The 25,749-nt window shown below is 39.6% G+C and overlaps 1 protein-coding gene across 3 annotated transcripts in view; it reads left to right on the forward strand.

Annotated features, from left to right (window-relative positions):
• The window catches only part of ATP8A1 (ATPase phospholipid transporting 8A1), a 233,779-nt gene that overhangs the window by 152,776 nt on the left and 55,254 nt on the right, over nucleotides 1–25,749 (forward strand). For all 3 annotated transcript variants that reach the window (XM_007178756.3, XM_007178757.3, XM_007178755.3), the window contains one exon: nucleotides 2,845–3,017. In XM_007178756.3, coding sequence (XP_007178818.1) covers nucleotides 2,845–3,017 — 173 coding nt within the window. The remainder of the gene's footprint in view (nucleotides 1–2,844; nucleotides 3,018–25,749) is intronic.

Here is a 25,749-nt window from a genome sequence, read left to right on the forward strand (position 1 = left end):
GGGAGAATGGGACGCACAGGACTATGTCAAACAGGCTGGTTCATGAGGGGGCTTTCACAGCTAGGGGTTTACTTGACTTTGAGTCTTGCTTTGCAGCTGATCTATGAAGAAATTTGAAGTCCTCCTGAGATACATCTCAGGTTTCATTTGGGTTTTCAGATCAGGAGTGACTTGGGCAAAACTAAAAAACAGAGTAGCGGATGGATGGATGGATGGTGGGTGGATGGATGGATGGATGGATAGGTAAGTAGATAGGTAGATAGGCAGGCAAGCAAATAAATACACAGGTACACAGACATGCATTTTAGTGGACAATGCCTTGGTTTGAAAGACTGTTAAAGTAATAATCCCCATTATTCTCTAGAAAATTAAAGAGCACGAAGGAGAAGACTGACTGCCTGTCTGTCTCTCTCTCTCTCTCTGAAATCAGAAGTGATAATAGAGGGGAAATGGAGTGCTTCCAGTAGGGTGAAATCAAAATTTATCAGTGCTCTCATTCCATAAATATGTCTTTCCCGAGCATCTGTAATTACAGGCACTGTTTGTGGCTGGGAACCAGATTAAACGTTGTCTCTCCCCTCAAGGAACTGAGGGTCTTGCTAGCATAGAGTGAATTACACATGATAGCATGGAGTGAGTCTGGGAGGGCTTGGGAGGACAGCTTGGTTTCAAAGATAGTGGAATATCTCAGGAGGAAAGGGTGGTCCAGAGAGAGGGAATAAAGGAGTCAAGATTGTGAAGAGAAAAGCAAACGAAAGTTAGCTGGACTTGGATTTTAGACTTTATCATGTAAGCAGTAGGAAGCCGTTGAAAAATTTTAGAGCAAGAAGAGACCTGATTTGTGTTTCAAGTTTGTTTTGTAAAGAGAGGGCTCTGTTGGTGGTAAAGACAAGATGAGAAACATGATGAGGGCTCTAGGGAAACAACAGGGGAAATGGTATGGGGATTCCACTTATGATTTGCTATGCCTGGTACTGTTGGTTTTGTTTTTGCTGGATAATGTAGAGAAAGACTAGCTAGTACAGAAATTTAATTCTGAGTTTGGTTTCACTACTTAGTAGCCATGTGTTTTGGGGCAAGGAAATTAAACTCTAAGTCTCATGCTTATCATCTGCAGAATGGGGACAATAGTTGTGCCTCCTGCACAGGGTTGTAGTAAGTGTTAACTGAAGTATTGTATCTGTGTGTGTAGCCCTTAGAACCATGACTGGTGTGTGGTACGTGCTAAATATTGTTTTATTTTATTTTCATTTTTTATCCGTGCATTAATCTGCTTGTTTGTTCATTTCGTCTATGGGAATTTGCTTTTAAGACAATCCAGGGTAATCTGCTACGGATAGTCATTGATAAATTTTGCTTGCAGAATCTTGCTGACACTTTTTACCTCCTTTTCTTAAAATTCTCTTGGGCCAAAAATTTCTAGTAGGAAATAGGAGAGTGAGGCCTGCAAATTAAAACAGCTCTTTCCCCCCGATGTAAAGTGTGAACAGAAAATTTTGCAAAGAATGCTACTATATGGTGGTCCTTCATGTCACTGTGTGTAACAAGGAACAGGGGAAGTTTTAAATGAAGTTCCAGTGTTCGGAGGGTTGGGCAGTCTTACTTTATGGTACAACACAGTTCTGTTATTTCAATAAACAGATCCTGAAATTCCAGAACATAGTGTGAACCACATTTGAAATATGAATGTAGAAACACCTTCAAAAATCCCCAATATAAAATTTTAATTACCTCTGTCTTTGCTTCCCTCTTTGCGAAGATAACTCAAATAACTGTACCACAGTCTTAAATTGGAACAATAATTATATCTCCTTTTAATATAACAAAAATTATTATGTATTATTTTTTAATATAGGTGTATTTTATTATATAAACATAGCTTTGTTAAATTTATTATATAAATAACTGCGGGCTCAGATACTAGCACTCAGAACAAAACTCTAATCGGAAGGTAATTGTTCCTTACATTTCCTTGTGCAGAGCCCGTGTTCTGTTTCATCATAATGTTAGGGCTCCGTTGAAATAAGAAGCTGTCCCTATCAGGTTCTAGGAAGAGTCTACAGGATCTAGGGAGAAAAATTAAGTATCTTGAAATTTTTTCCCTTTGAAGAGCTGGGAAAGCAATAGTTCTTAACAGAGGGAGACAAATACAGCCTCTCTATATAGCTGAGGTGAACAAAGCCTTCCTTGACACTAAAGGTTTTTATTGTGCCTGAAAGTGAACTCTTCATTGATGGAAGGGGTTCTTTTATTCAATCCATCAAGATTACTTACTAGGCCACATGTCACCATCCCCAGCTGAAATACAGCATCATGAAATCACGATTAAAGTTATAGACACCAATTCATGAAGTGGCAAGAGATTACAGATACTACATTTCCTCCTCTTGAGAATTAAGTTTCAGTCGCATTGACAACTTCTGAAAGAATACCCATAAATTATTTAAATTATATTCCCCAACTTTTCCCCTTGATTCATAGCTAAGCAATTTTGACTAGTTCAATGTTGTTATGCTTTAACAAGATAATGTACTGAAAATATTTTAAGAAGATTGTGACCGTGTGGTTGGAATAATGAGCAAAGATGGCAGGGGAATGGGTGACGTGTAGTCGAGTCCCAACCCTGCTAGGAACAGGGTATGGCTTTAAGGGAGTCACTCACTTTTTCTGATAATGTTTGTCCAGTCTTCTCTGAGGGGCTTTCGTGAGAATCAGATGAGTGGAGGTATGTGAAAGCAATTTGAAACATGAAAAGCACTAAAAATAACTAAAAGAAGTTGCTGAACAACCTTGGTAGAACAAATGGGAGTAAATGTTGAGGGCATCTTTCGTTTAATTTTACAGGGAACAAGGGAAACTCTCAGTCGTCACTGCACTACCCTTGGTGATGCTCTTCGGAAAGAGAATGACTTTGCTCTTATAATTGATGGGAAAACCCTCAAGTATGCCTTAACTTTTGGAGTACGGCAGTATTTTCTGGACTTAGCTTTGTCGTGCAAAGCTGTTATTTGCTGCAGGTAAGTTCTCCATGGTATTGTCAGATTTTTTTTTTTTAACTGATTATTTTTTTAATTTATTTATTTATTTATTTTTGGCTGTGTTGGGTCTTCGTTTCTGTGCGAGGGCTTTCTCTAGTTGTGGCAAGCGGGGGCCACTCTTCATCGCGGTGCGCGGGCCTCTCACTATCGCGGCCTCTCTTGTTGCGGAGCACAGGCTCCAGACGCACAGGCTCAGTAGTTGTGGCTCACGGGCCTAGTTGCTCCACGGCATATGGGATCTTCCCAGACCAGGGCTCGAACCCATGTCCCCTGCATTGGCAGGCAGATTCTCAACCACTGCGCCACCAGGGAAGCCCGGTATTGTCAGATTTCAGTAATGAGCAACTGGATCCTAAGTTCTTGATTTTTAAAGTTCCTTGAAGTTATTTTATCCAGAATCCATAAATGTCGGGTTATTTATTTATTAATTCATTCACTCAGGGTTCACAAACTGGGATAGCATTTATTAGCAGAGTTTTGAAAGTGAGTCCTGACAATCATTAATGATTATTGTTCATAATTTGAATTGGCAGGTTTCTTGCCATTCTGTGTTTATTTACCTGCATTTCCATCCAGGGTTGTTTCTCTAAAGGTTCTGTTTTCTACACTTAAATCTTTGATTCTGTTGCTTGGACTTATTTGGGGGAATGCATGATGGGAGACACTAACTGAATCATTTTCCAAATAGCTGAGCATTTTTCTGAAGGCTGTTTATTGACCATGTAATCTTCTGCCCTCTAATTTATAATATTGCCTATATCCTAAATTAAAATCTGTTTTGAGGTATCAAGACCTACTCCATAGAATTGTATTTTTGTGAACTATTTAGCTCCAATCCTTCCTGAACTTCTTGTCAAAGAATCTTCCTCATGTCTTTGACTAAATTGTTTTAACAATGTCTTCCTAAAACTTAAAGTATATTTATGACTATGCCCAGTCTCTTCCCCTCTGGTCACCATGAAATGCAAGGATTTTCCTCTTTGCCACCCACTTACTGAATCTTACCAGCTGGTCAGACTAGGCGTTGGGTAGCAGTTTCTCAAATTGCTTTCTCTTCATGCGAGATGAAATACTAGCAGGGCTTCCGGAGAATTTCTCAGAATCTGTGCTTTTAACATTATCTTTAAAACTGTACTATTGACCTTTATTTTTTCTTTTAAAATATATTTATGAATAAAAGAATCTTCTGCTTTTTTTTTTTAATGAATAGCCCAGTTTGCTTTTTTTTTTTTTTTTTTAAAGAAATTCACGTTCTTTTATTTATTTATTTATGACTGTGTTGAGTCTTCGTTTCTGTGCAAGGGCTTTCTCTAGTTGCGGCAAGTGGGGACCACTCTTCATCGCGGTGCGTGGGCCTCTCACCATCGCGGCCCCTCTTGTTGCGGAGCACAGGCTCCAGACGCGCAGGCTCAGCAATTGTGGCTCACGAGCCCAGTTGCTCCGCGGCACGCGGGATCTTCCCAGACCAGGGCCCGAACCCATGTCCCCTGCATTGGCAGGCAGATTCTCAACCACTGCGCCACCAGGGAAGCCCGCCGAATCTTCTGCTTTTTAAAACTTTTTTTGGTCCAGGCTTTATTTACTTAAATATCCTGTATATGATATTGTCTCCAAACTTATAAGCCATGCCTTATAGGTATTTCCTAAATTTCAGTGGGGTTTTTTTGTGAAATATAGTTTAAACCATACTTAATAAATATCCTTGATAAGTGTCATTTCAGCCTATAAAATTATATTATATTCAGAGCATTAAGAGAGTTGCTTATTATTCCTAGGAATCTAATTATTTCATTTAATTTTTCTTCTCTGTGGCATGTATTAATAAATACTATTACTATAAAGCTTTTAGGCAATACAGTTTACAGATATTTAGTAGTAGTAATAATCAGACTCTGCTTAACCATGAAGAAAAAATTGGAAATTATTTTCTTGACTGTCTTATTTAAAAAGCATGAGAAGAGGGAGGGGATATGGGGATATACGTACGCATATAGCTGATTCACTTTGTTATACAGCAGAAACTAACACAACATTGTAAAGCAATTATACTCCAACAAAGATGTTAAAAGTAAATAAATAAAAATTAAAAGCATGAGGATACTCATGATTTTTTAATATCTGCTTCTCCAGTGACATTTCTTGGTTCCTTTGTAAATCTCTTGACCAGGTCTTAGTAATGTTCAACTCTGATGCTCTCCCATCAGGATAATTTTGTGCCAGACTTGGTTGTTTAGTCACTTTCATTAACGGAGGCACAAGGATCAACAAAAGATTGCTCAAAAGCACATTAAGTGATATGGCTGTTGGCTCCTATTCAGAAACAGAACGGACCACAGAGCTGTTTAGATAAAATGACCGGTCCCCTTGAGCCGGCATCCGTTCTGTGCCGACTGTGTGCTGGGGAGAGATGCTGCCCATACCAGGATGAACAGGACGTCCTGCCTGCTCTCCTTCGTACTTGTGTCTGCCTTGTGTTTTAAGCAGACTCACAGCTGGTTTGAAAGACGTGGGAGGCCGATTTCATCGCAGCTGAGCCTCATTCCTAGAGCATTGCTTAACACGGTACCTCCCACCATTCTTCAAAAAGTCGAACCACAAAATTAAACAATAGCAGAGGGAGAGAAAAGCTAGAAAGCAGAGTCCAGGGAGAAAAAAATATGTTCTGTGCTTGCGAAATTCCCTCCTGAGATCCTCGTTCTGGATGCTCACGAGTCACGTGGACCTCGGCGCCCTTCCAGGTCCCAGGCCCCTGGGAGGGACACACACTGCCGCGCACGTGCAGCTCTGCTCTGACACTGAGCTTATAAAGATGTGGGTGGCCCTTCCCTCCCTCCATCCTGTTTTATGCATGTTTGAGGACCATGCAGGTCCCTCTGCAGACACTGAGTTTTATTTAGAGTTTTAGGGGTTTTTTTAAAAAGTAAAAAACTTTCCTCTGCTTTTTTCCTCTAATTACCTTCATATTCTCTCTTTTCCCCTAAGGACTGTGGTTCATTCGTCTAAGCCCATAATTACATCAGTGCCACTGCCCGATTTATATCTGTGCACCTTCTTGGCCCGGTGCCGCTTGACATTTAAACTATTGGCACAGACCATCTTCTTGTCATTTAGCTTACTGACCTTGAAGCATAATTTCCATGATGATTCCTCACTGTGAGGAATAGGTGGGCAGTTCTGCATATCCTTCTTTACAGTTAAATGCACGCATTCTTACTCCTGGTTTCTCAGATGATTGTAATCTCCTAGCCTCAGGAAATTCTCTATTTTACTCCATTATAAGAAACCCTCCAGATAAATACTGAATATTATTTCAAAATACAGTAGGGCACTGTTTCTCAAATTAGTTTATGTTCATGCTGGCTTTCTAGGTTTTTCCCTCAAACGACTTTACAGTTTCTTTCTTGTCAGTCCACACATGAAGATAATTCAGCATCTGCTCTTCCTCGGCCGTCTTCTCTTTGCTAGAGTGGAAGTAGGGGGAAAGCCTCCCTTAATGGATAATGAGGCTCTGGACATTAGCTCCATCTTCAGGATTACATCAGCCACTTTTCTTCCCTGACATTATCAGCATGAAGGGCAGGAGGCAGTTTTTAGTGTTTGCCTAATTGACAGAGTTATAAAGATGAGCGTTTTCCCTGAAGAGTCTACAGTTGAATTGAAAGAAACAGTTGTTCTCTGTCAGTTGTCATGACATCTCTTACTCACCATCATTTTCTAAAGGGAATACTTAGAGACAGAAATAATCCCCTGGCCCCCAAATTATTCAGGGCTTTGGAGTGCTGGTTTTGGTTTACAGAGTGAAGGTTGCATGTTATACATCAAATAATTTTTTCAGTTATGTAAAATCCAAGAAGTAAAATAAAATCTGTTTTTTATCAGTCTACCAAGTACTGTATTTTCATAGGTACTGTGCAGTTTTTGTTTTTACCAATGTGCGAATTTACCTGTATAACCTGAGTAGTTTAATAGTAAACATGCATGTTATGTTATAGGAGTTTCTGGTAAGTTTTCCTAGTCCCTTCTTCAGGTACACTGATTTTTACCATTTGGTGTGATCACAGATACTTTTTTTTTTTAATTTTTATTTATTTATTTATTTATTTTTGGCTGTGTTGGGTCTTCGTTTCTGTGCCAGGGCTTTCTCTAGTTGCGGCAAGCGGGGGCCACTCTTCATCGCGGTGCGCGGGCCTCTCACTATCGCGGCCTCTCTTGTTGCGGAGCACAGGCTCCAGACGCGCAGACTCAGTAGCTGTGGCTCACGGGCCCAGCTGCTCTGCGGCATGTGGGATCTTCCCAGACCAGGGCTCGAACCCCTGTCCCCTGCACCGGCAGGCAGACTCCCAACCACTGCACCACCAGGGAAGCCCCACAGATACTTTTGAAGAACAAATGAAAGCTATGGATTTCATACAAACATGTAAAATTGAATGTACCGCTTAAGGGATTTCACAGACTCCCTGGAACTCCTTGGACAAGCAGAGGGGGAAAAGGCTTGCTCCAAGACTCATGGAGATTTGTGTACACAGCTAAGATCAAGGGCTATTCTACAAACTAACTGTACCAGATAAATACTTTCTCATCTCAGCTGCCAATATTTTATGCCCTAAGATCTTACAGGTTGTATAATTGATAGAAGGGCACCTAAGCTGGGGATTTATGAAATGCTTGTGCTCGCTTCACTGCTCTGGCACTTTGGATACCTAATGGAATCACTCTGGCCTTGGTTTTGTGACCTGTAAAATGAAGAGCTTAGCATATAGCAGTGATTCAAATACTCCAGGGAGAATGAATGTCTACAGCAGTTAAGATTGGAGCTTCTCTGGCATAGAAAGGTGGGAAACCTGTGCACACAGGCACCCTTCCTGGGTTAGCTTCTTCCAGCTTGAGAGCTACTAGGCCAGGGGACCTCTCCTAGCCCTTTCAGTTTTTGGATGAACCCTACTTCTTTTGGCCACTCTGTGCTGGGAAGAGTCTGTCTACTGCTTGGATCTGCTTAATTCAGGGAAGCATCTGTTCTACCTCTTTTAATATTCCCTCCAGAAGAGAGTGGGAACGTTGCAGTGGAGCATCTCTGTGTGTTAAATAGCATGTGGTTTCAGAGATCCTCGTCAGTTCACATAAGCCAGCCTTTCAAAGAATCTTACATTTTTTCTGTAGTTGTCAGTTTAGCTTAAACATATTTTGAAACTTATGTTCTGTGACAGTTGGTTTAAAATTGGCCTAGAGCCTCCAAGCTTTTAGACTGTCTAGTAATCACCGTTCTCCTACATAATTTATGTACTCATGTCTTCTGAAAAGCAGAAGTGAAATTGAAGTAAGCATTTTTCCCTACTTGCAACATCTCTAATCAAAGTTTAACCCCCTTTTAGGCCCTTTTCCCCATAGTGCATAAGAAAACACTTGACTTCAGTGAGTGTCCTCACTCGGGAGTGGCATTCCAGGCAAAACCTTTCACCTGAGTCCAATCGAGGGGCCTTCCAAGAAGGCGTCTAAAGGGACACCTTGAATACTTTCTGTCATAGCCTGAGAATGTTAAGTAAAGGGTCAAGACAGATCCGCTTCTTGAATCTTTTGGGATTGTCTTAAACTTTAAGGATTTGTCTAAATAAATGTTCTACTTAAAGGGTAGTCATAAAGCACAAATGAAGCTAATAAATGCTCAACAGACATTCCTTTAAAGAAAGAAGTTTGTGAACATGTTGGATGCCAAGCAGATGTTTGGCTTTGAGAAGACTTACAAACGCTTAATGAATGTCAACCATATATTTGCTTCCAAGAAAATATGAATAAATGTTGGCAATGTTGAGAGAATATTTCTTTCATACATGTATGGCTAAAAGAGGACACACTGAATAAATTTTATAACTTCATAAAATGCCCATATTTTGTGTTAATATAATAATAAGTTGCTCAGCCCTGTTCGTCTCATTTGCTTTTCTACCTCTACTGAGTAATGTTAAAGGAAATAAATGGCCATATTATAGCCTGGTAGCCAATTATGATGATGTACATCATCAGGGAAGTCCATATTGGACAGTAAAATATCTAAAAACTTATGAGAAATCTAAATGCTATAGAATCCCACTGTAATTCATTATATAGTTTTAGATGTGACTCAGTTTACATAAACCACCATCACTAACACACATACACAAACACACACTAATTAGAACCACAGATTGTATAATTCTGATAAAACAGAGTTAGACTGTACTGGAAAGTACATCAAGCATAAGTGTAAAGCTCAGTGAATTTTTACAAAGTGAACACGCTCCCGTGTCAATCACCCAAACATGACCAGCACCCCAGATGCCCCCTCATGCTTCCTGTATTTTATTATCTTCCCAAGGATAACTGCTAACTTGATTTCCATCACCATCTTTCTTAAGTTATATCTTGTTCATTTCGGTCTTTTTCTGTTTTGTATCTTGCTCATTTGGAGTACACATACGTGTCTTCCGTAGCTACATTCCAATTCTTTATGATTCTTTTCTGTTCAGCAGTTTTAAGTACAGAGCTCTGCAGCCTCACACTAAAGGCCTCCCTAAAGCTTTACATCAATCAGTAAATCGGTACTACTCTAGTATGTTCTTCAGTCAAATACAGATCCACCTAAGAGATAATTTACACTTCTCCTTCAGTTCTACAGTGATAGAATGAAAGGACTTCATTTTCCAATATGCTAAGGACATGGTATATAGAATCTACGGCATTATCTGATCTGTCAAACTAGTGATCGCACCATGTGGGAAAGGGAAGCAGAGTTAGTTTGGTGTAACTGGTTCTCCTTGAACCCTTTATGGTTTCTAGTGATTACCTTCTTGTTAATAAACCTATCTGAGCGATCCCCACTTAGGGCAAATTAAAGGTTTAGTGTCTTGATCCAGACTAGAGTTCCAGGAGTTGAGATCATATAGAATAGTAAGTCATGGCTGTCTAGAAGCTGTGCGACATGGAGTGAAGAGAAAAGAGAGACAGCATCCTAGCAGAAAGATGATCCTCGGAAAACAAAAGGCATATTGCCAAGAGAGCAGTGAGAGAAACAACAAATGCATGTAATATGATGGGCTTTATTTTTTTTTAATGTAACTTTTTTTAACATCTTTATTAGAGTATAATTGCTTTACAATGGTGTGTCAGTTTCTGCTTTATAACAAAGTGAATCAGTTATACATATGTCCCCATATCTCTTCCCTCTTGCATCTCCCTCCCTCCCACCCTCCCTATCCCACCCCTCTAGGTGGTCACAAAGCACCAAGCTGATCTCCCTGTGCTATGCGGCTGCTTCCCACTAGCTATCTATTTTATGTTTGGTAGTGTATATATGTCCATGCCACTCTCTCACTTTGTCCCAGCTTACCCTTCCCCCTCCCCGTATCCTCAAGTCCATTCTCTAGTAGGTCTGCATCTTTATTCCCGTCTTGCCCCTAGGTTCTTCTGACCGTTTTCTTTTCTTTTTTAGATTCCATATATATGTGTTAGCATATGGTATTTCTTTTTCTCTTTCTGACTTACTTCACTGTATGACAGTCTCTAGGTCCATCCACCTCATTACAAATACCTCCATTTCATTTCTTTTTATGGCTGAGTAATATTCCATTGTATATATGTGACACATCTTCTTTATCCATTCATCTGTCGATGGACACTTAGGTTGCTTCCATGTCCTGGCTATTGTAAATAGAGCTGCAATGAACATTTTGGTACATGACTCTTTTTGAATTATGGTTTTCTCAGGGTATATGCCCAGTAGTGGGATTGCTGGCTCGTATGGTAGTTCTATTTTTAGTTTTTTAAGGAACCTCCATACTGTTCTCCATAATGGCTGTATCAATTTACATTCCCACCAACAGTGCAAGAGAGTTCCCTTTTCTCCACACCCTCTCCAGCATTTATTGTTTGTAGATTTTTTGATGATGGCCATTCTGACCAGTGTGAGATGGTATCTCATTGTAGTTTTGATTTGAATTTCTCTAATGATTAATGATGTTGAGCATTCTTTCATGTGTTTGTTGGCAATCTGTATATCTTCTTTGGAGAAATGTCTGTTTAGGTCTTCTGCCCATTTTTGGATTGGGTTGTTTGTTTTTTTGATATTGAGCTGCATGAGTTGCTTGTATGTTTTGGAGATTAATCCTTTGTCAGTTGCTTTGTTTGCAAATATTTTCTCCCATTCTGAGGGTTGTCTTTTCGTCTTGTTTATGGTTTCCTTTGCTGTGCAAAAGCTGTTAAGTTTCATTAGGTCCCATTTGTTTATTTTTGTTTTATTTCCATTTGTCTAGGAGGTGGGTCAAAAAGGATATTGCTGTGATTTATGTCATAGAGTGTTCTGCCTATGTTTTCCTCTAAGAGTTTGATGGTGTCCAGCCTTACATTTAGGTCTTTAATCCATTTTGAGTTTATTTTTGTGTAAGGTGTTAGGGAGTGTTCTAATTTCATTCTTTTACATGTAGCTGTCCAGTTTTCCCAGCACCACTTATTGAAGAGGCTGTGTTTTCTCCACTGTATATTCTTGCCTCCTTTATCAAAGATAAGGTGACCATATGTGCATGGGTTTATCTCTGGGCTTTCTATCCTGTTCCATTGATCTATATTTCTGTTTTTGTGCCAGTACCATACTGTCTTGATTACTGCAGCTCTGTAGTATAGTCTGAAGTCAGGGAGCCTGATTCCTCCAGCTCCGTTTTTCTTTCTCAAGATTGCTTTGGCTATTCGGGGTCTTTTGTGTTTCCATACACATTGTGAAATTTTTTGTTCTAGTTCTGTGAAAAATGCCAGTGGTAGTTTGATAGGGATTGCATTGAATCTGTAGATTGCTTTGGGTAGTAGAGTCATTTTCACAATGTTGACTCTTGCAATCCAAGAACATGGTATATCTCTCCATCTATTTGTATCATCTTTAATTTCTTTCATCAGTGTCCTATAATTTTCTGCATACAGGTCTTTTGTCTCCTTAGGTAGGCTTATTCCTAGATATTTTATTCTTTTTGTTGCAATAGTAAACGGGAGTGTTTTCTTAATTTCACTTTCAAATTTTTCATCATTAGTGTATAGGAATGCAAGAGATTTCTGTGCATTAATTTTGTATCCTGCTACTTTACCAAATTCATTGATTAGCTCTAGTAGTTTTCTGGTAGCATCTTTAGGATTCTCTATGTATAGTATCATGTCATCTGCAAACAGTGACAGCTTTACTTCTTCTTTTCCGATTTGGATTCCTTTTATTTCTTTTTCTTCTCTGATTGCTGTGGCTAAAACTTCCAAAACTATGTTGAATAATAGTGGTGAGAGTGGGCAACCTTGTCTTGTTCCTGATCTTAGTGGAAAAGGTTTCAGTTTTTCACCATTCAGGCGATGTTGGCTGTGGGTTTGTCATATATGGCCTTTATTATGTTTAGGGAAGTTCCCTCTATGCCTACTTTCTGCAGGGTTTTTATCATAAATGGGTGTTGAATTTTGTCGAAAGCTTTCTCTGCATCTATTGAGATGATCATATGGTTTTTCTCCTTCAGTTTGTTAATATGGTTTATCACATTGATTGATTTGCGTATATTGAAGAATCCTTGCATTCCTGGGATAAACCCCACTTGATCATGGTGTATGATCCTTTTAATGTGCTGTTGGATTCTGTTTGCCAGTATTTTGTTGAGGATTTTTGCATCTCTGTTCATCAGTGATATTGGCCTGTAGTTTTCTTTGTTTGTGACATCTTTGTCTGGTTTTGGTATCAGAGTGATGGTGGCCTCGTAGAATGAGTTTGGGAGTGTTCCTCCCTCTACTATATTTTGGAAGAGTTTGAAAAGGATAAGTGTTAGCTCTTCTCTAAATGTTTGATAGAATTCACCTGTGAAGCCATCTGGTCCTGGGCTTTTGTTTGTTGGAAGATTTTTAATCACAGTTTCAATTTCATTGCTTGTGATTAGTCTGTTCATATTTTTATTTCTTCCTGGTTCAGTCTCGGAAGGTTGTGCATTTCTAAGAATTTGTCCATTTCTTCCAGGTTGTCCATTTAATTGGCATATAGTTGCTTGTAGTAATCTCTCATGATCCTTTGTATTTCTGCAGTGTCAGTTGTTACTTCTCCTTTTTCATTTCTAATTCTATTGATTTGAGTCTTCTCCCTTTTTTTCTTGATAAGTCTGGCTAATGGTTTATCAACTTTCTTTATCTTCTCAGAACCAGCTTTTAGTTTTATTGATCTTTGCTATCATTTCCTTCATTTCTTTTTCATTTATTTCTGATCTGATCTCTATGATTTCTTTCCTTCTGCTAACTTTGGGGTGTTTTTGTTCTTCTTTCTCTAATTGCTTTAGGTGTCAGGTTAGGTTGTTTGAGATGTTTCTTGTTTCTTGAGGTAGACTTGTATAGCTATGAACTTCCCTCTTAGAACTGCTTTTGCTGCATACCATAGGTTTTGGGTTGTTGTGTTTTCATTGTCATTTGTTTCTAGGTGTTTTTTGATTTCCTCTTTGATTTCTTCAGAGATCTCTTGGTTATTAAGTAGTGTGTTGTTTAACCTCCATGTGTTTGTATTTCTTACAGATTTTTTCCTATAATTGCTATCTAGTCTCATAGCGTTATGGTCGGAAAAGATACTGGATACAATTTCAATTTTCTTAAATTTACCAAGGCTTGATTTGTGACCCAAGATATGATCTATCCTGGAGAATGTTCCATGAGCACTTGAGAAGAAAGTGTATTCTGTTGTTTTTGGATGGAATGTCCTATAAATATCAATTAAGTCCATCTTGTTTAATGTATCATTTAAAGCTTGTCTTTCCTTATTTATTTTCATTTTGGATGATCTGTCCATTGGTGAAAGTGGGGTGTTAAATCCCCTACTATGATTGTGTTACTGTCTATTTCCCCTTTTATGGCTGTTAGCATTTGCCTTATGTATTGAGGTGCTCCTATGTTGGGTGCATAAATATTTACAGTTGTTATATCTTCTTCTTGGATTGATCCCTTGATCATTATGTAGTGTCCTTCTTTGTCTCTTGTAATAGTCTTTGTTTTAAAGTCTATTTTGTCTGTTATGAAAATTGTTACTCCATCTTTCTTTTGATTTCCATTTTCATGGAATATCTTTTTCCATCCCCTCACTTTCAGTCTGTATGTGTCCCTAGGTCTGAAGTGGGTCTCTTGTAGACAGCATATATACGGGTCTTGTTTTTGTATCCATTCAGCCAGTCTGTGTCTTTTGGTTGGAGCATTTAATCCATTTACTTTTAAGGTAATTATCGATATGTTGTTCCTACTACCATTTTCTTAACTGTTTTGGGTTTATTATTGTAGGTCTTTTCATTCTCTTGTGTTTCCTTCCTAGAGAAGTTCCTTTAGCATTTGTTGTAGAGCTGGCTTGGTGGTGCTGAATTCTGTTAGCTTTTGCTTGTCTGTAAAGCTTTTAATTTCTCCATCAAATCTGAATGAGATCCTTGCTGGGTAGAGTAATCTTGGGTGTAGGTTTTTCTCTTTCATTGCTTTAAATATGTCCTGCCACTCCCTTCTGGCTTGCAGAGTTTCTGCTGAAAGATCAGCTGTTAACCTTATGGGGATTCCCTTATGTGTTACTTGTTGTTTTTCCCTTGCTGCTTTTAATATTTGTTCTTTGTATTTAATTTTTGATAGTTTGGTTAATATGTGTCTTGGCATGTTTCTCCTTGTATTTATCCTGTATGGGACTCTCTGTGCTTCCTGGACTTGATTAACTATTTCCTTTCCCATATTAGGGAAGTTTTGAACTATAATCTCTTCAAATATTTTCTCAGTCCCTTTCTCTTTCTCTTCTTCTGGGACGCCTATAATTCGAATTTTGGTGTGTTTAATGTTGTCCCAGAGGTCTCTGAGACTGTCCTCAATTCTTTTCATTCTTTTTTCTTTATTCTGCTCTGCAGTAGTTATTTCCACTATTTTATCTTCCAGGTCACTTATCCGTTCTTCTGCCTCAGTTATTCTGCTATTGATCCCTTCTAGAGAATTTTTAATTTCATTTATTGTGTTGTTCATTATTTATTGTTTGCTCTTTAGTTCTTCTAGGTCCTTGTTAAACGTTTCTTTTATTTTCTCCATTCTATTTCCAAGATTTTGGATCATCTTTACTATCGTTATTCTGAATTCTTTTTCAGGTAGACTGCCTATTTCCTCTTCATTTGTTAGGTCTGGTGGGTTTTTGCCTTGCTCCTTCATCTGCTGTGTGTTTCTCTGTCTTCTCATTTTGCTTAACTTACTGTGTTTGGGGTCCCCTTTTCACAGGCTGCAGGTTCGTAGTTTCCATTGTTTTTGGCGTCTGTCCCCAGTGGCTAAGGTTGGTTCAGTGGTTTGTGTAGGCTTCCTGGTGGAGGGGACTAGTGCCTGGGTTCTGGTGGATGAGGCTGGATCTTGTCTTTCTGGTGGGCAGGTCCATGTCTGATGGTGTGTTTTGGGGTGTCTGTGGCCTTATTATGATTTTAGGCAGCCTCTGTGCTAATGGATGGGGTTGTGTTCTTGTCTTGCTAGCTGTTTGGCATAGGGTGTCCTGCCCTGTAGCTTGCTGGTCGTTGAGTGGAGCTGGGTCTTGGTGATGAGATGGAGATCTCTGGGAGATTTTTACTGTTTGATATTACGTGGAGCTGGGAGGTCTCTTGTGGACCAGTGTCCTGAACTTGGCTCTCCCACCTCAGTGGCACAGCTGTGATGCCTGTCTGGAGCACCAAGAGCCTGTCCTCCACATGGCTTAGAATAAAAGGGAGAAAAAAAGAAAGAAAGAAAGAAGAAGATAAAATAAAATAAAGTAAAATAAAATAAAGTTATTAAAATAAAAAATAAGTATTAAGAAAAAAAAATTTTTTTAAGTAATAAAAGAAAAAAAAAACAGACAGAACTCTAGGACAAATGGTAAAAAGCAAAGCTATACAGACAAAATCGCACACAGAAGAATCATACACATACATACTCACAAGAAGCAAAAAAGGGAAAAATATATATATATTGTTTCTCCCTAAGTCCACCACCTCAATTTGGGATGATTCATTGTCTATTCAAGTGTTCCACAGATGCAGGGTACATCAAGTTGATTGTGGAGATTTAATCCGCTGCTCCTGAGGCTGCTGGGAGAAATTTCCCTTTCTCTTCTTTGTTCGCACAGCTCCCGGGGTTCAGCTTTGGATTTGGACCCGCCTCTGCATGTAGGTCGCCTGAGGGTGTCTGTTCCCCGCCCAGACAGAACGGGGTTAAAGGAGCAGCTGATTAGGGGGCTCTGGCTCACTCAGGCTGGGGGGAGGGAGGGGTATGGATGCGGGGCGAGCCTGCGGCGGCAGAGGCTGGCGTGACATTGCACCAGCCTGAGGTGCGCCGTGCGTTCTCCCGGGGAAGTTGTCGCTGGATCACGGGACCCTGGCAGTGGCGGGCTGCACAGACTCCCGGGAGGGGCGGTGTGGATAGTCACCTGTGCTCGCACACAGGCTTCTTGGTGGCGGCAGCAGCAGCCTTAGCATCTCATGCCCGTCTCTGGGGTCCGCGCTGATAGCTGTGGCTCGCGCCCATCTCTGGAGCTCGTTTAGGCGGCGCTCTGAATCCCCTCTCCTCGCGCACCAGGAAACAAAGAGGCAAGAAAAAGTCTCTTGCCTGTTCGGCAGCTCCAGACCTTTTCCTGGACTCCCTCCCGGCTAGCCGTGGCGCACTAGCCCCCTTCAGGCTGTGTTCACGCCGCCAACCCCAGTCCTCTCCCTGCGATCCGACCAAAGCCCGAGCCTCAGCTCCCAGCCCCCGCCCGCCCCGGCAGGTGAGCAGACAAGCCTCTCGGGCTGCTGAGTGCTGGTCGGCACCGATCCTCTGTGCAGGAATCTCTCCACTTTGCCCTCCGCACCCCTGTAGCTGTGCTCTCCTCCGTGGCTTCGAATCTTCCCCCCTCCACCACCCCCCATCTCCACCAGTGAAGGGGCTTCCTAGTGTGTGGAAACCTTTCCTCCTTCACCGCTCCCTCCCACTGCTGCAGGTGCCGTCCCTATTCTTTGTCTCTGTTTTTTCTTTTTTCTTTTGCCCTACCCAGGTACGTGGGGAGTTTCTTGCCTTTGGGAGGTCTGAGGTCTTCTGCCAGCGTTCCGTAGGTGTTCTGTAAGAGTTGTTCCACATGTAGATGCATTTCTGATGTATTTGTGGGGAGGAAAGTGATCTCCGCGTCTTACTCTTCCACCATCTTGAAGCTCCTCCTGGTGGGCTTTATATTGAGGCACGAAAGAAGAGATGATTCCAGGTAGCATTTTCCAAGAGGGAACATTAAAATGGAGCAAGGGTGGGCAAACTTTTTCTGTAAAGAGCCAGATAGTATTTCAGGCTTTGCAGGCCATACAGTCTCTGTCACAACTAGTTAACTCTGACAGTGTAGTTTGAAAGCAGCTCTAGACAATATGTAAGTGAATGGGTGTGGCTATGATCTCATAAGACTTTATGTAAAAATAGGATGCTGCCTGGATTTGACCCTGGGGCCATAGTTAGCCAACCCATTATGGAGTGTCGATTGCTCATGAATGAACAGTAAAGGGAGTTGATTTTGACACATCTTTTCCGTAATATTGATGGAGATCACCCCAGACTCCCTAGTCTGTAATTTATAGGCTCTTTCTTTTATTTTCTTGAAAACTGAGATATTTGCCCCTCTCTCGTCACCTGGCATGTTTCCCTTCCTCCATGATTCCTCAAAAATGACTAACGTTCTTTCTGTGGTGACAGCTGCACAGTCTGGCATCTCCATTCAATCTTTCTGTGCCCTTGGATTCAAGAAAATCCCTTAAAATGTGGATATTTCCTGAAGTCAGTTTGTTTTAAAATGAAGTGTCGGGCTTCCCTGGTGGTGCAGCGGTTGAGAATCTGCCTGCCAATGCAGAGGACACGGGTTCGAGCCCTGGTCCGGGAGGATCCCACATGCCACAGAGCAACTAGGCCCGTGAGCCACAATTGCTGAGCCTGCGCGTCTGGAGCCTGTGCTCCGCAACAAGAGAGGCCGTGATAGTGAGAGGCCCGCGCACCACGATGAAGAGTGGCCCCCGCTTGCCGCAACTGGAGAAAGCCCTCGCACAGAAACGAAGACCCAACACAGCCATAGTAAATAAATAAATAAATAAATAAAAATTAAAAAAAAAAAAAATGAAGTGTCAATAGCAAGAGATATATGAGGAACCCAGGACCACAAACCTGGATCCTGCTCTGTCACCCCAGTGCCTTCCCTCTAGGGGGAGGTGCCAGCAAGGTGCTAGAAGACAAGGGCAGCCAAGGAATCAAGGTGGAAGATATGCCAGCTCGCCTTTTCCCTAAGCTGGAAGCATCGTGGAGTCTTGAACTAAAGGAAATTCTTCTTGGATTTTTATATATTATTTTAGTGTTTGCCCTTCATCACCAGTCACTTTTCACTCCTCTTAGACAAACAGTCTCAAGTATTTAATATGTTCCCATCCATCTGCAATACTATATTTGTATATCTGTATAGCTATGAAAAATATATAATATTGTTATATGTGATTCGATTTGAGGAATAAACACATATTTATAATGACATTCCAGCATAAATTTTTTGCCTTTTTTATTTTTCTACATGTTTCTGAGACCTTTTCATGTTACCATTTGTAGGACAAGTTCATTTCTTCTCACCACTGCTTACTATTTTCCTGATGAATATACACCATTTTATTTATCTCTTCTATAGTGATAGCCACATGGGTTGCCCCTAAATCTTTACTACCACAGAAAGTGCTGAAATGAATATCCAATGTATGTACCCACACAAGTGTTCTTCTAGGATATATACTTAGGAATGGTAATGCTTGGCTGTGGGAGATATATGTATATATATATTTCAGTTCAATCAGAATTGTCTCATTACTCCAAAACAGTTGCACTAGTGTGTACTCCCATATCCATGTAGGAAGGTTGCTGTTTCCCTAAACACCAGCACTTGGCATTCCTTATTTTATAACTTTGCCAGTTTGATGTTTGAAAAGTAGCACCTTGTTTTGATTTTTGTTTCTGTGAGTACTAGGGAGATTGAGTAGTTCTTTATTTACCGATTTACCTCTCTGGATTTCTGCTTTTGAAGTTCTTTCTTCCTCTTTCTTTCTTTCTTTCTTTCCTTCCTTCCTTCCTTCCTTCCTTCCTTCCTTCCTTCCTCCCTTCCTCCCTTCCTCCCTCCCTCCCTCCCTTCCTTCCTTCCTTCCAATGTTTTTCAAGAACCCATTATGTGCCAGGCACCTTTATATGTGCTATAAATAGAGCAGTGAACAATAGAAAAAAAAATACTCCCTGCCTTCACATTGTAGCTATTATTCAATAAAATAAATACACATATGCATATTCAAAAGGCAGTAAGTGCTGTATGTCTGTGGATAGTAACAATTTATTATATATCAGACAGACATATAAAGTCAGTGGTAACACTTGCTATGAAGAAAAGTAGCACATTGAAAAAGGATAGGGATACAGAGCTTTCTGTTGTGTTTCCTGTATTTCTTTCTGCCTGTGTACTAGAATTCTTTGTGTGTTTTGCATATCAATTCTTTGTTGAGTATAGACATGGCAGATATCTTCTCATCTGGTTCCCTTCTTAATTCTGCCTGTGGTATTCTTCCTTGAACAGAAGTCATTGACCTTGAGATAGTCAAATTCCATTAATTTTTCCCTTTATGGTTTGTGCTTTGGAGATAGTAAGAACTTCTCACTCACAAAGATATTCTCCTACATTTCCTTCTGTTAACTTTACGGCTTTTTGTTTTTTGGATAGGTCTTTAAGCTTATTTTTTTATATCTGTGTTGTGAATGAGAAAGGATCCAGTGTTATTCGTTTTTACATAGTGAGCAAATTCTCCCAATACTGCTTATTAAACAGTCCACCCTTTTCTTCTGTTTGTAATGCCATATGATCCAGAACTCAAGCTCCAGAGCCAGACTTTCCAGAGTCTAAGTCCAGGCTCCACCTCTTATTAGCTGAGTAACACATTGCTTAACTTCTCCAGCTTCAGTTTCTTCATCTTTGAAATAGAGATAAAAATAATTGTTTTCCTGGAATTATGAGGAATAAATGGATTAATATATGTACTCAGTGCATTATTAAAATTATGCTTCTCTTAGAAATGCTATCAAATTTTCTTTTATATAGCTAATTGAACATTTCTGATGAGAAGAATACTATAAAGATTTCTTTTTGACCACTGTGGCCTTTTCTGTGTCCTAAATTCTGTTTTGTCTGGTATTAAAATTGCTAACCTGGCTTTCCTTTGTTTCGTATGGGCCTTGTCTTTTTCTTCCCCCACTAAACCCTTATGTTCAATCCTTCTGCATAACGTAGCCTCTAAGAATGCTGTCCTGTCTCTAAATCCACACTGCTTAGTGTTGAATTCTGTCTTCACCACTTACTTGCTGTTTTACCTTAAGTTATGTAATCTTTCTGTGCCTCAGTGTCCTCATTTGTAAAATGGCAATACTAGTAATCTATCTCATATAGGGCTCTTCTGAGAATTGAACAAATTAAAACAAGTAAAGTGCTCAGAACATAGTGAACAAATAAGTGTTATATTAGCTGTTATTGTGAAGTGTGTCTCTTTTAGACACCATATTGCTGGATCTTTTTGTTTTAATAATGCGAGAATCTGTATCTTTTAATCAATGAATTTAACCCATTTATATTTATTATAATTATTTCCATGTTTGGCCTCATGTCTTCAATCTTATTTTGTGTTTTCCATTTATTATGCTTTTTTGTTTCTTTTTTCTCCCCCTCCTTCCATTGTCTGAATCAGATTTTCTTCAGCTGGTTTGAAAGCTTTACAATCTGTAACTATGCTATGTCTGATTATTTCTAATTTTTGATAACCGTATTTGTGCTTATTGTCTATATGTATTAGTATGTCTTCCCTTTCCTCCCCCTCTCCCATAAAGAGACAGGTACTGAAAGTATTAAAGTAATTTTGTGCATGCATCCAGGAGCAGTCAGGTTACTTTCTTTGTAAGTGATCTAATTTTTCTCTCTAGAAGCTTTCAGAAATGTTTCTTAATCTTAGTTTAACCATAATGTTTCTAGTGGTAGATACCTCTTTCTTACATTTCTTTTTGGTGCTGTATTAATACAGCCCTTTCAATCTAAGGATATATTTCTTTAATTCTGGAAAATTATTAACTATTCTTTTTCATTTTATTCTTTTTTATTCTCTTCTTGGATTCCCATTATATATGTGTAGTCACCTTTATTCCTTCATTTCATTTTTCTCATAATCTGTCCTTTAATTTCCTGATTTCTCTTGGGAAAATTTTTTGTTTGCACTATCAAGTGCTATCATTTTTACTACTCAGTTTACTATTGGCTTCTTTATTTTAGCAGTTATATTTTTATATAACTTATTTTTGATTGGTTCTTCATTATAACTGCTTGTTCCGGTTTCATGTTTCCAGTATCTTTCCATATCTTTCCAGGGTTTTTTTCCCCATACTTCTTTTAAATTCTTGTTATATCTGGTTTTACAAGTTCTTCTTTCTTATAAGTTACTGTATTTCTTTTGTGCTCATGATCTTCTGTCTTATAAATATTCCCTGTGAGACTATTTTTCCCCATTTGCTCTAGTGGGCAGTAATGTTCCTTTTGGGGGAAGGGTGAAAGCTGGGTCCTAACTTGAGGCAAATTTGGAGACAGGGTTCGGTCTGAGCTTAGTGAATCCCTGTTTTCCCCCAGTTCCTTTACCCAAGAACTGCTCTTGCTAGAGGCAGCCACATTGTGATGGAATTGCCTGAGTGAGGTAATATTCAAGGGTTCTCACACACCCATATTATTGGCACCTGTCCCTGCCTGGCTTCATGCCCTGAGGTGTACCGGAAAGCTCTGACTTTCCTCTTCCAAGGCATGAGGTGAGAATTTTCCTGAGGTTTTAAGCTTTAGAACATTGAGGATAATCCTGGAATTGGTGTGTTTTGTTTTTCAAGCACATTATTTTGTGGACTTTGAGTTTCAACAGGTTCCAAGCCTAAGCCAAAGTTCACAGTTGCAATGAGAGAGGAGCCCCTTAGCTCCATCCAGCCTGGTCTCAACCCCCTCACACTGGTCAGCCTGGGCTTGCACAGGGTACCATGGAGAGCGAAAAGTACAGCTGGAAAGCTTCTCCCACCTGATTGTTCATCTATGGGCTCTGGCACACCACTCTTTCCATGCCATTTACCTTCTAATAGTCATCCATCATTTCCTGTTTCCCCAAAGGTTTATCACAGATTTTGTGTTAACTGATAAATGTGACCCTGAAATCTAGTGAACTCCTTTTTTAACTCATGGCATCTTCAGGGTTTTATTCCAATTTCTGTCAATAGTCTGTGCTGCCACTTTTTCCATCTTCTACTAGGTATTTCTGAGAGAAGGTTCCTTGGAGAAACCTATCCACGTAGGAGAGAATTCAAAAATAATGCAAGTGGGGGATGGAGGACGGAAGGAAAGAAGGGCAAGTTGATTTTATTTAAGCCTAAAGAAGCTCCAGCCTTTCATTACCTACCCAGAGTCATGGGAAAGGGGAAGAAAATCAGTGCCCATGTGGTCCCTGAACAGATATGGTGAATGGGAAGAGATGGTGGCCATAGGTCTTACCACTCTGAGAGCCAGGTCACCATAGGGCAGAGCTTAAAGGGAGAAGCACTCAGCCTTCTTGAGTGGATGTGCTTCCTAGTTGGAAGCCCACCAGTCCAATCAAGTGAGGCTCCCTAGACAAAAAGAGGTGGCTGGGCCTTGTCCCATGTTGGAGAAACTTCTGTCTCTCTCTACCACTCCTGTCTCCTTAAAGCGAGAGTCCATAGAGAAACCCCTGTTATATAGGCTCTTAATATTTAACTTCTGGGACAGTAGCTCAATAAAAGTCCTTAAATAATAACTCTTAGGGGCAGAAGGAGGATTCTGAGATCTTCTACTCTCTTTTCCTTTCTTCTCCTTATATTCTTCCATAGAAATTTCATCACATAGTAAAGGAATTGAATAGATGGAAATTTTGCAAGAAAGAGAAATTCATCTCATTATCCATGATGCTAAGATTACAACTCTTATTCATGTTTGACAGTTCACTGTTAGGAGGCAGTCTGCTGTGTATCTACAGTATAGAGGAACTATGTAAAGGATTATTGGATTCTTCAGGCTTTCTCAAATTGAAGGTTTGTGACAACCCTGTGTTGTCAAATGATGGTTAGCATTTTTTAGCAATAAAGTATTTTTAATTAAGATATGTATATATGTATATATCTTTTGAGCAGTCCAAATTAATATTTTTAAGGCACTGCTACTATATTCTTTTTTAGTTCCTATTGCTTAGAGTAGTCTGCTATGTGTTGAGTACAGTGCTAGGTCCCAGGTAATTAGATGGATGGATAGATGGGTAGATTGATTTTTTTTTTTAATGAACAGTACCACTGTGGTAAACTGTTCTATGGTGTGAATACTATAATAAAGATTTCTTCTAGGAGGAGTTTTCTTTTTAGTGCCTTAAAGGCACTAAAGGTCTGTTTGCCAATTAATAGTTCAGGATGCCTATGCACACACACATACATGCATATTCAAACATACACTGTCAATGTGATCAGTCATTATTTAAAATATTATCTAAACCATTGAAACGGAAGTTTACCTGTAACAACAAAATTCCACAAAAGAGAAGTTTTGCATCTAAAATGCATTGCAAAAGGAAATCTTGTTTAAAGATACTTTCCTTTTTTTGCCCTGTGGCCAGGCTATGTGTATTTTGTTTCTGTAGACTCAATTTCCCCCTATTATAAATTCCCCTTGATGCCTCTGACTTCACAGTATGTCAACAGATGTTGCTTTTGGAGACTAGGAAAGCACTCACTCATCAGTCATTTGAATAACACAACTCTCTTACCTAGAAGTGGGTGAATGTTTCATTATGTACCCTATGCTAAGAATCATTTTTAGGATTTGCTATTTAAGTGGCTGTTTTCATTCCAGTAGTAAATTGATGGTGAGTTTCTGGAAGTGTTACAATATTTACGTAAATTTTGGTGCATGTAACACAGATTTTTTGCCATATTTAACTCCTCCTCAATTCAAAACTTTATAAATGAGCCTTCAAATTTTAGTTCAAAGAAGAGTTAAGTAAGATCTCATAAATTTTTCTCTTAGGTTTTTCTCTCTTTTTGTAATTTCTTTATTAGTCAGCAGAATATGACTCAATGGGGAATAGACTGATATTCACAAAGAGAAAACTTGGGAAGTTTGTTGCAAAGGAAAGTAAAGCAGATGCCCCACTAATGATCCTGACCTCTAAATAGTTAGCAGGAGCAGCCCTCAAGCTTCGTAAATACAGGGGCTCTATAAATACAGGGTCATTATACAAAGCACTTCAGGATAATTAAGAAATACTGTGTTCTTCCATGTTCTTAATTTTTTTTCTAGATTTACTTTCCAAAAGCAACTTTATAGAAACTTTTAAGTTTGCAATATGTTTTTAAGTTAACATATTATCAGCCTAATTTTTAATGTATGTGTGAGATTTTTCTAGGTTATTAACCTGAAAACACAATACAGTAAGATAAATTATTGTACTTCTTTTAGCTACCTATAAGAAGTCCCTTAAAATATTCTTTATTATGTGACTGTGTATATACATGCACATATAATCCTTATCCATATTCCATTCAAAAAGGTGATTCACTTAGCTAATCCCATTAAAAGGGTGCAAAATGAGGCTCATATAAGATGGGCCACCCTATATACTTTCCAGCTTAAATGGTAAAAATTTCCAGTACTCCAACCTAATGTTCACAGGGCAGTGAGAGTTACTACATAGCAAATAAGAAAAATAATGAATAACACGTGCAGAAACTGCAGCCAAGATGATATCTGAAAAGCGTATTGCACTCAGCGTACTGCTAAGGTTGTATCGCGAAGGACCAGCCTCTGTTTGTGGAGCCACAGGGAAGAAAACGACTTTATAGCACATGCTGGATGTGTAGTCCTTTTCCACGGAGGCTCTGAGTTCTTCCAAAGAAGAAAGAGCAACAGTGGAAGAGAAGAGAACCGTGAATAATTTGTCCTGATGCAGACCCATGGGTGGTGAAAAAAAAAAAAAAAATCTAGGGTAGAAAACAGAGCGCTTTTATGATGTCCCTGAGTTATGCATTGGATCACTATTGATATTTGTAAAAATTTAGGTTTTAGATACTCTCAACCGTGGATGTGTGGTTCTTGATAGACATTTGAAAGAATTAACTTGTGTGGTAAGGTTATTCTAGACTATTCTGGAAATTATACAAATATAGAAGCAAGTTTACAAAAGTCAAGAAAGTAAACTCTAATGAGCGAAGGAGATGACATTTTATGAGGTGGAAACACAACAATAAAAAGAAATATATTCTGGGGCTTCCCTGGTGGCGCAGTGGTTGAGAATCTGCCTGCTAATGCAGGGGACACGGGTTCGAGCCCTGGTCTGGGAAGATCCCACATGCCACGGAGCAGCTGGGCCCGTGCGCCACAACTACTGAGCCTGCGCGTCTGGAGCCTGTGCCCCGCAACGGGAGGGGCCGCGATAGTGAGAGGCCCGCGCACCGCGATGAAGAGCGGTCCCTGCACCGCGATGAAGAGTGGCCCCCACTTGCCGTAACTAGAGAAAGCCCTCGCACGAACTGAAGACCCAACACAGCCAAAAATAAAGAAATAAATAAAAATAAATAAAGTAGCTATAAAATTAAAAAAAAAAAACAAAACAAAAAA

The sequence above is a fragment of the Balaenoptera acutorostrata genome, chromosome 5 (genome assembly GCF_949987535.1).
Source record: "Balaenoptera acutorostrata chromosome 5, mBalAcu1.1, whole genome shotgun sequence".
Classification (NCBI taxonomy): domain Eukaryota; kingdom Metazoa; phylum Chordata; class Mammalia; order Artiodactyla; family Balaenopteridae; genus Balaenoptera; species Balaenoptera acutorostrata.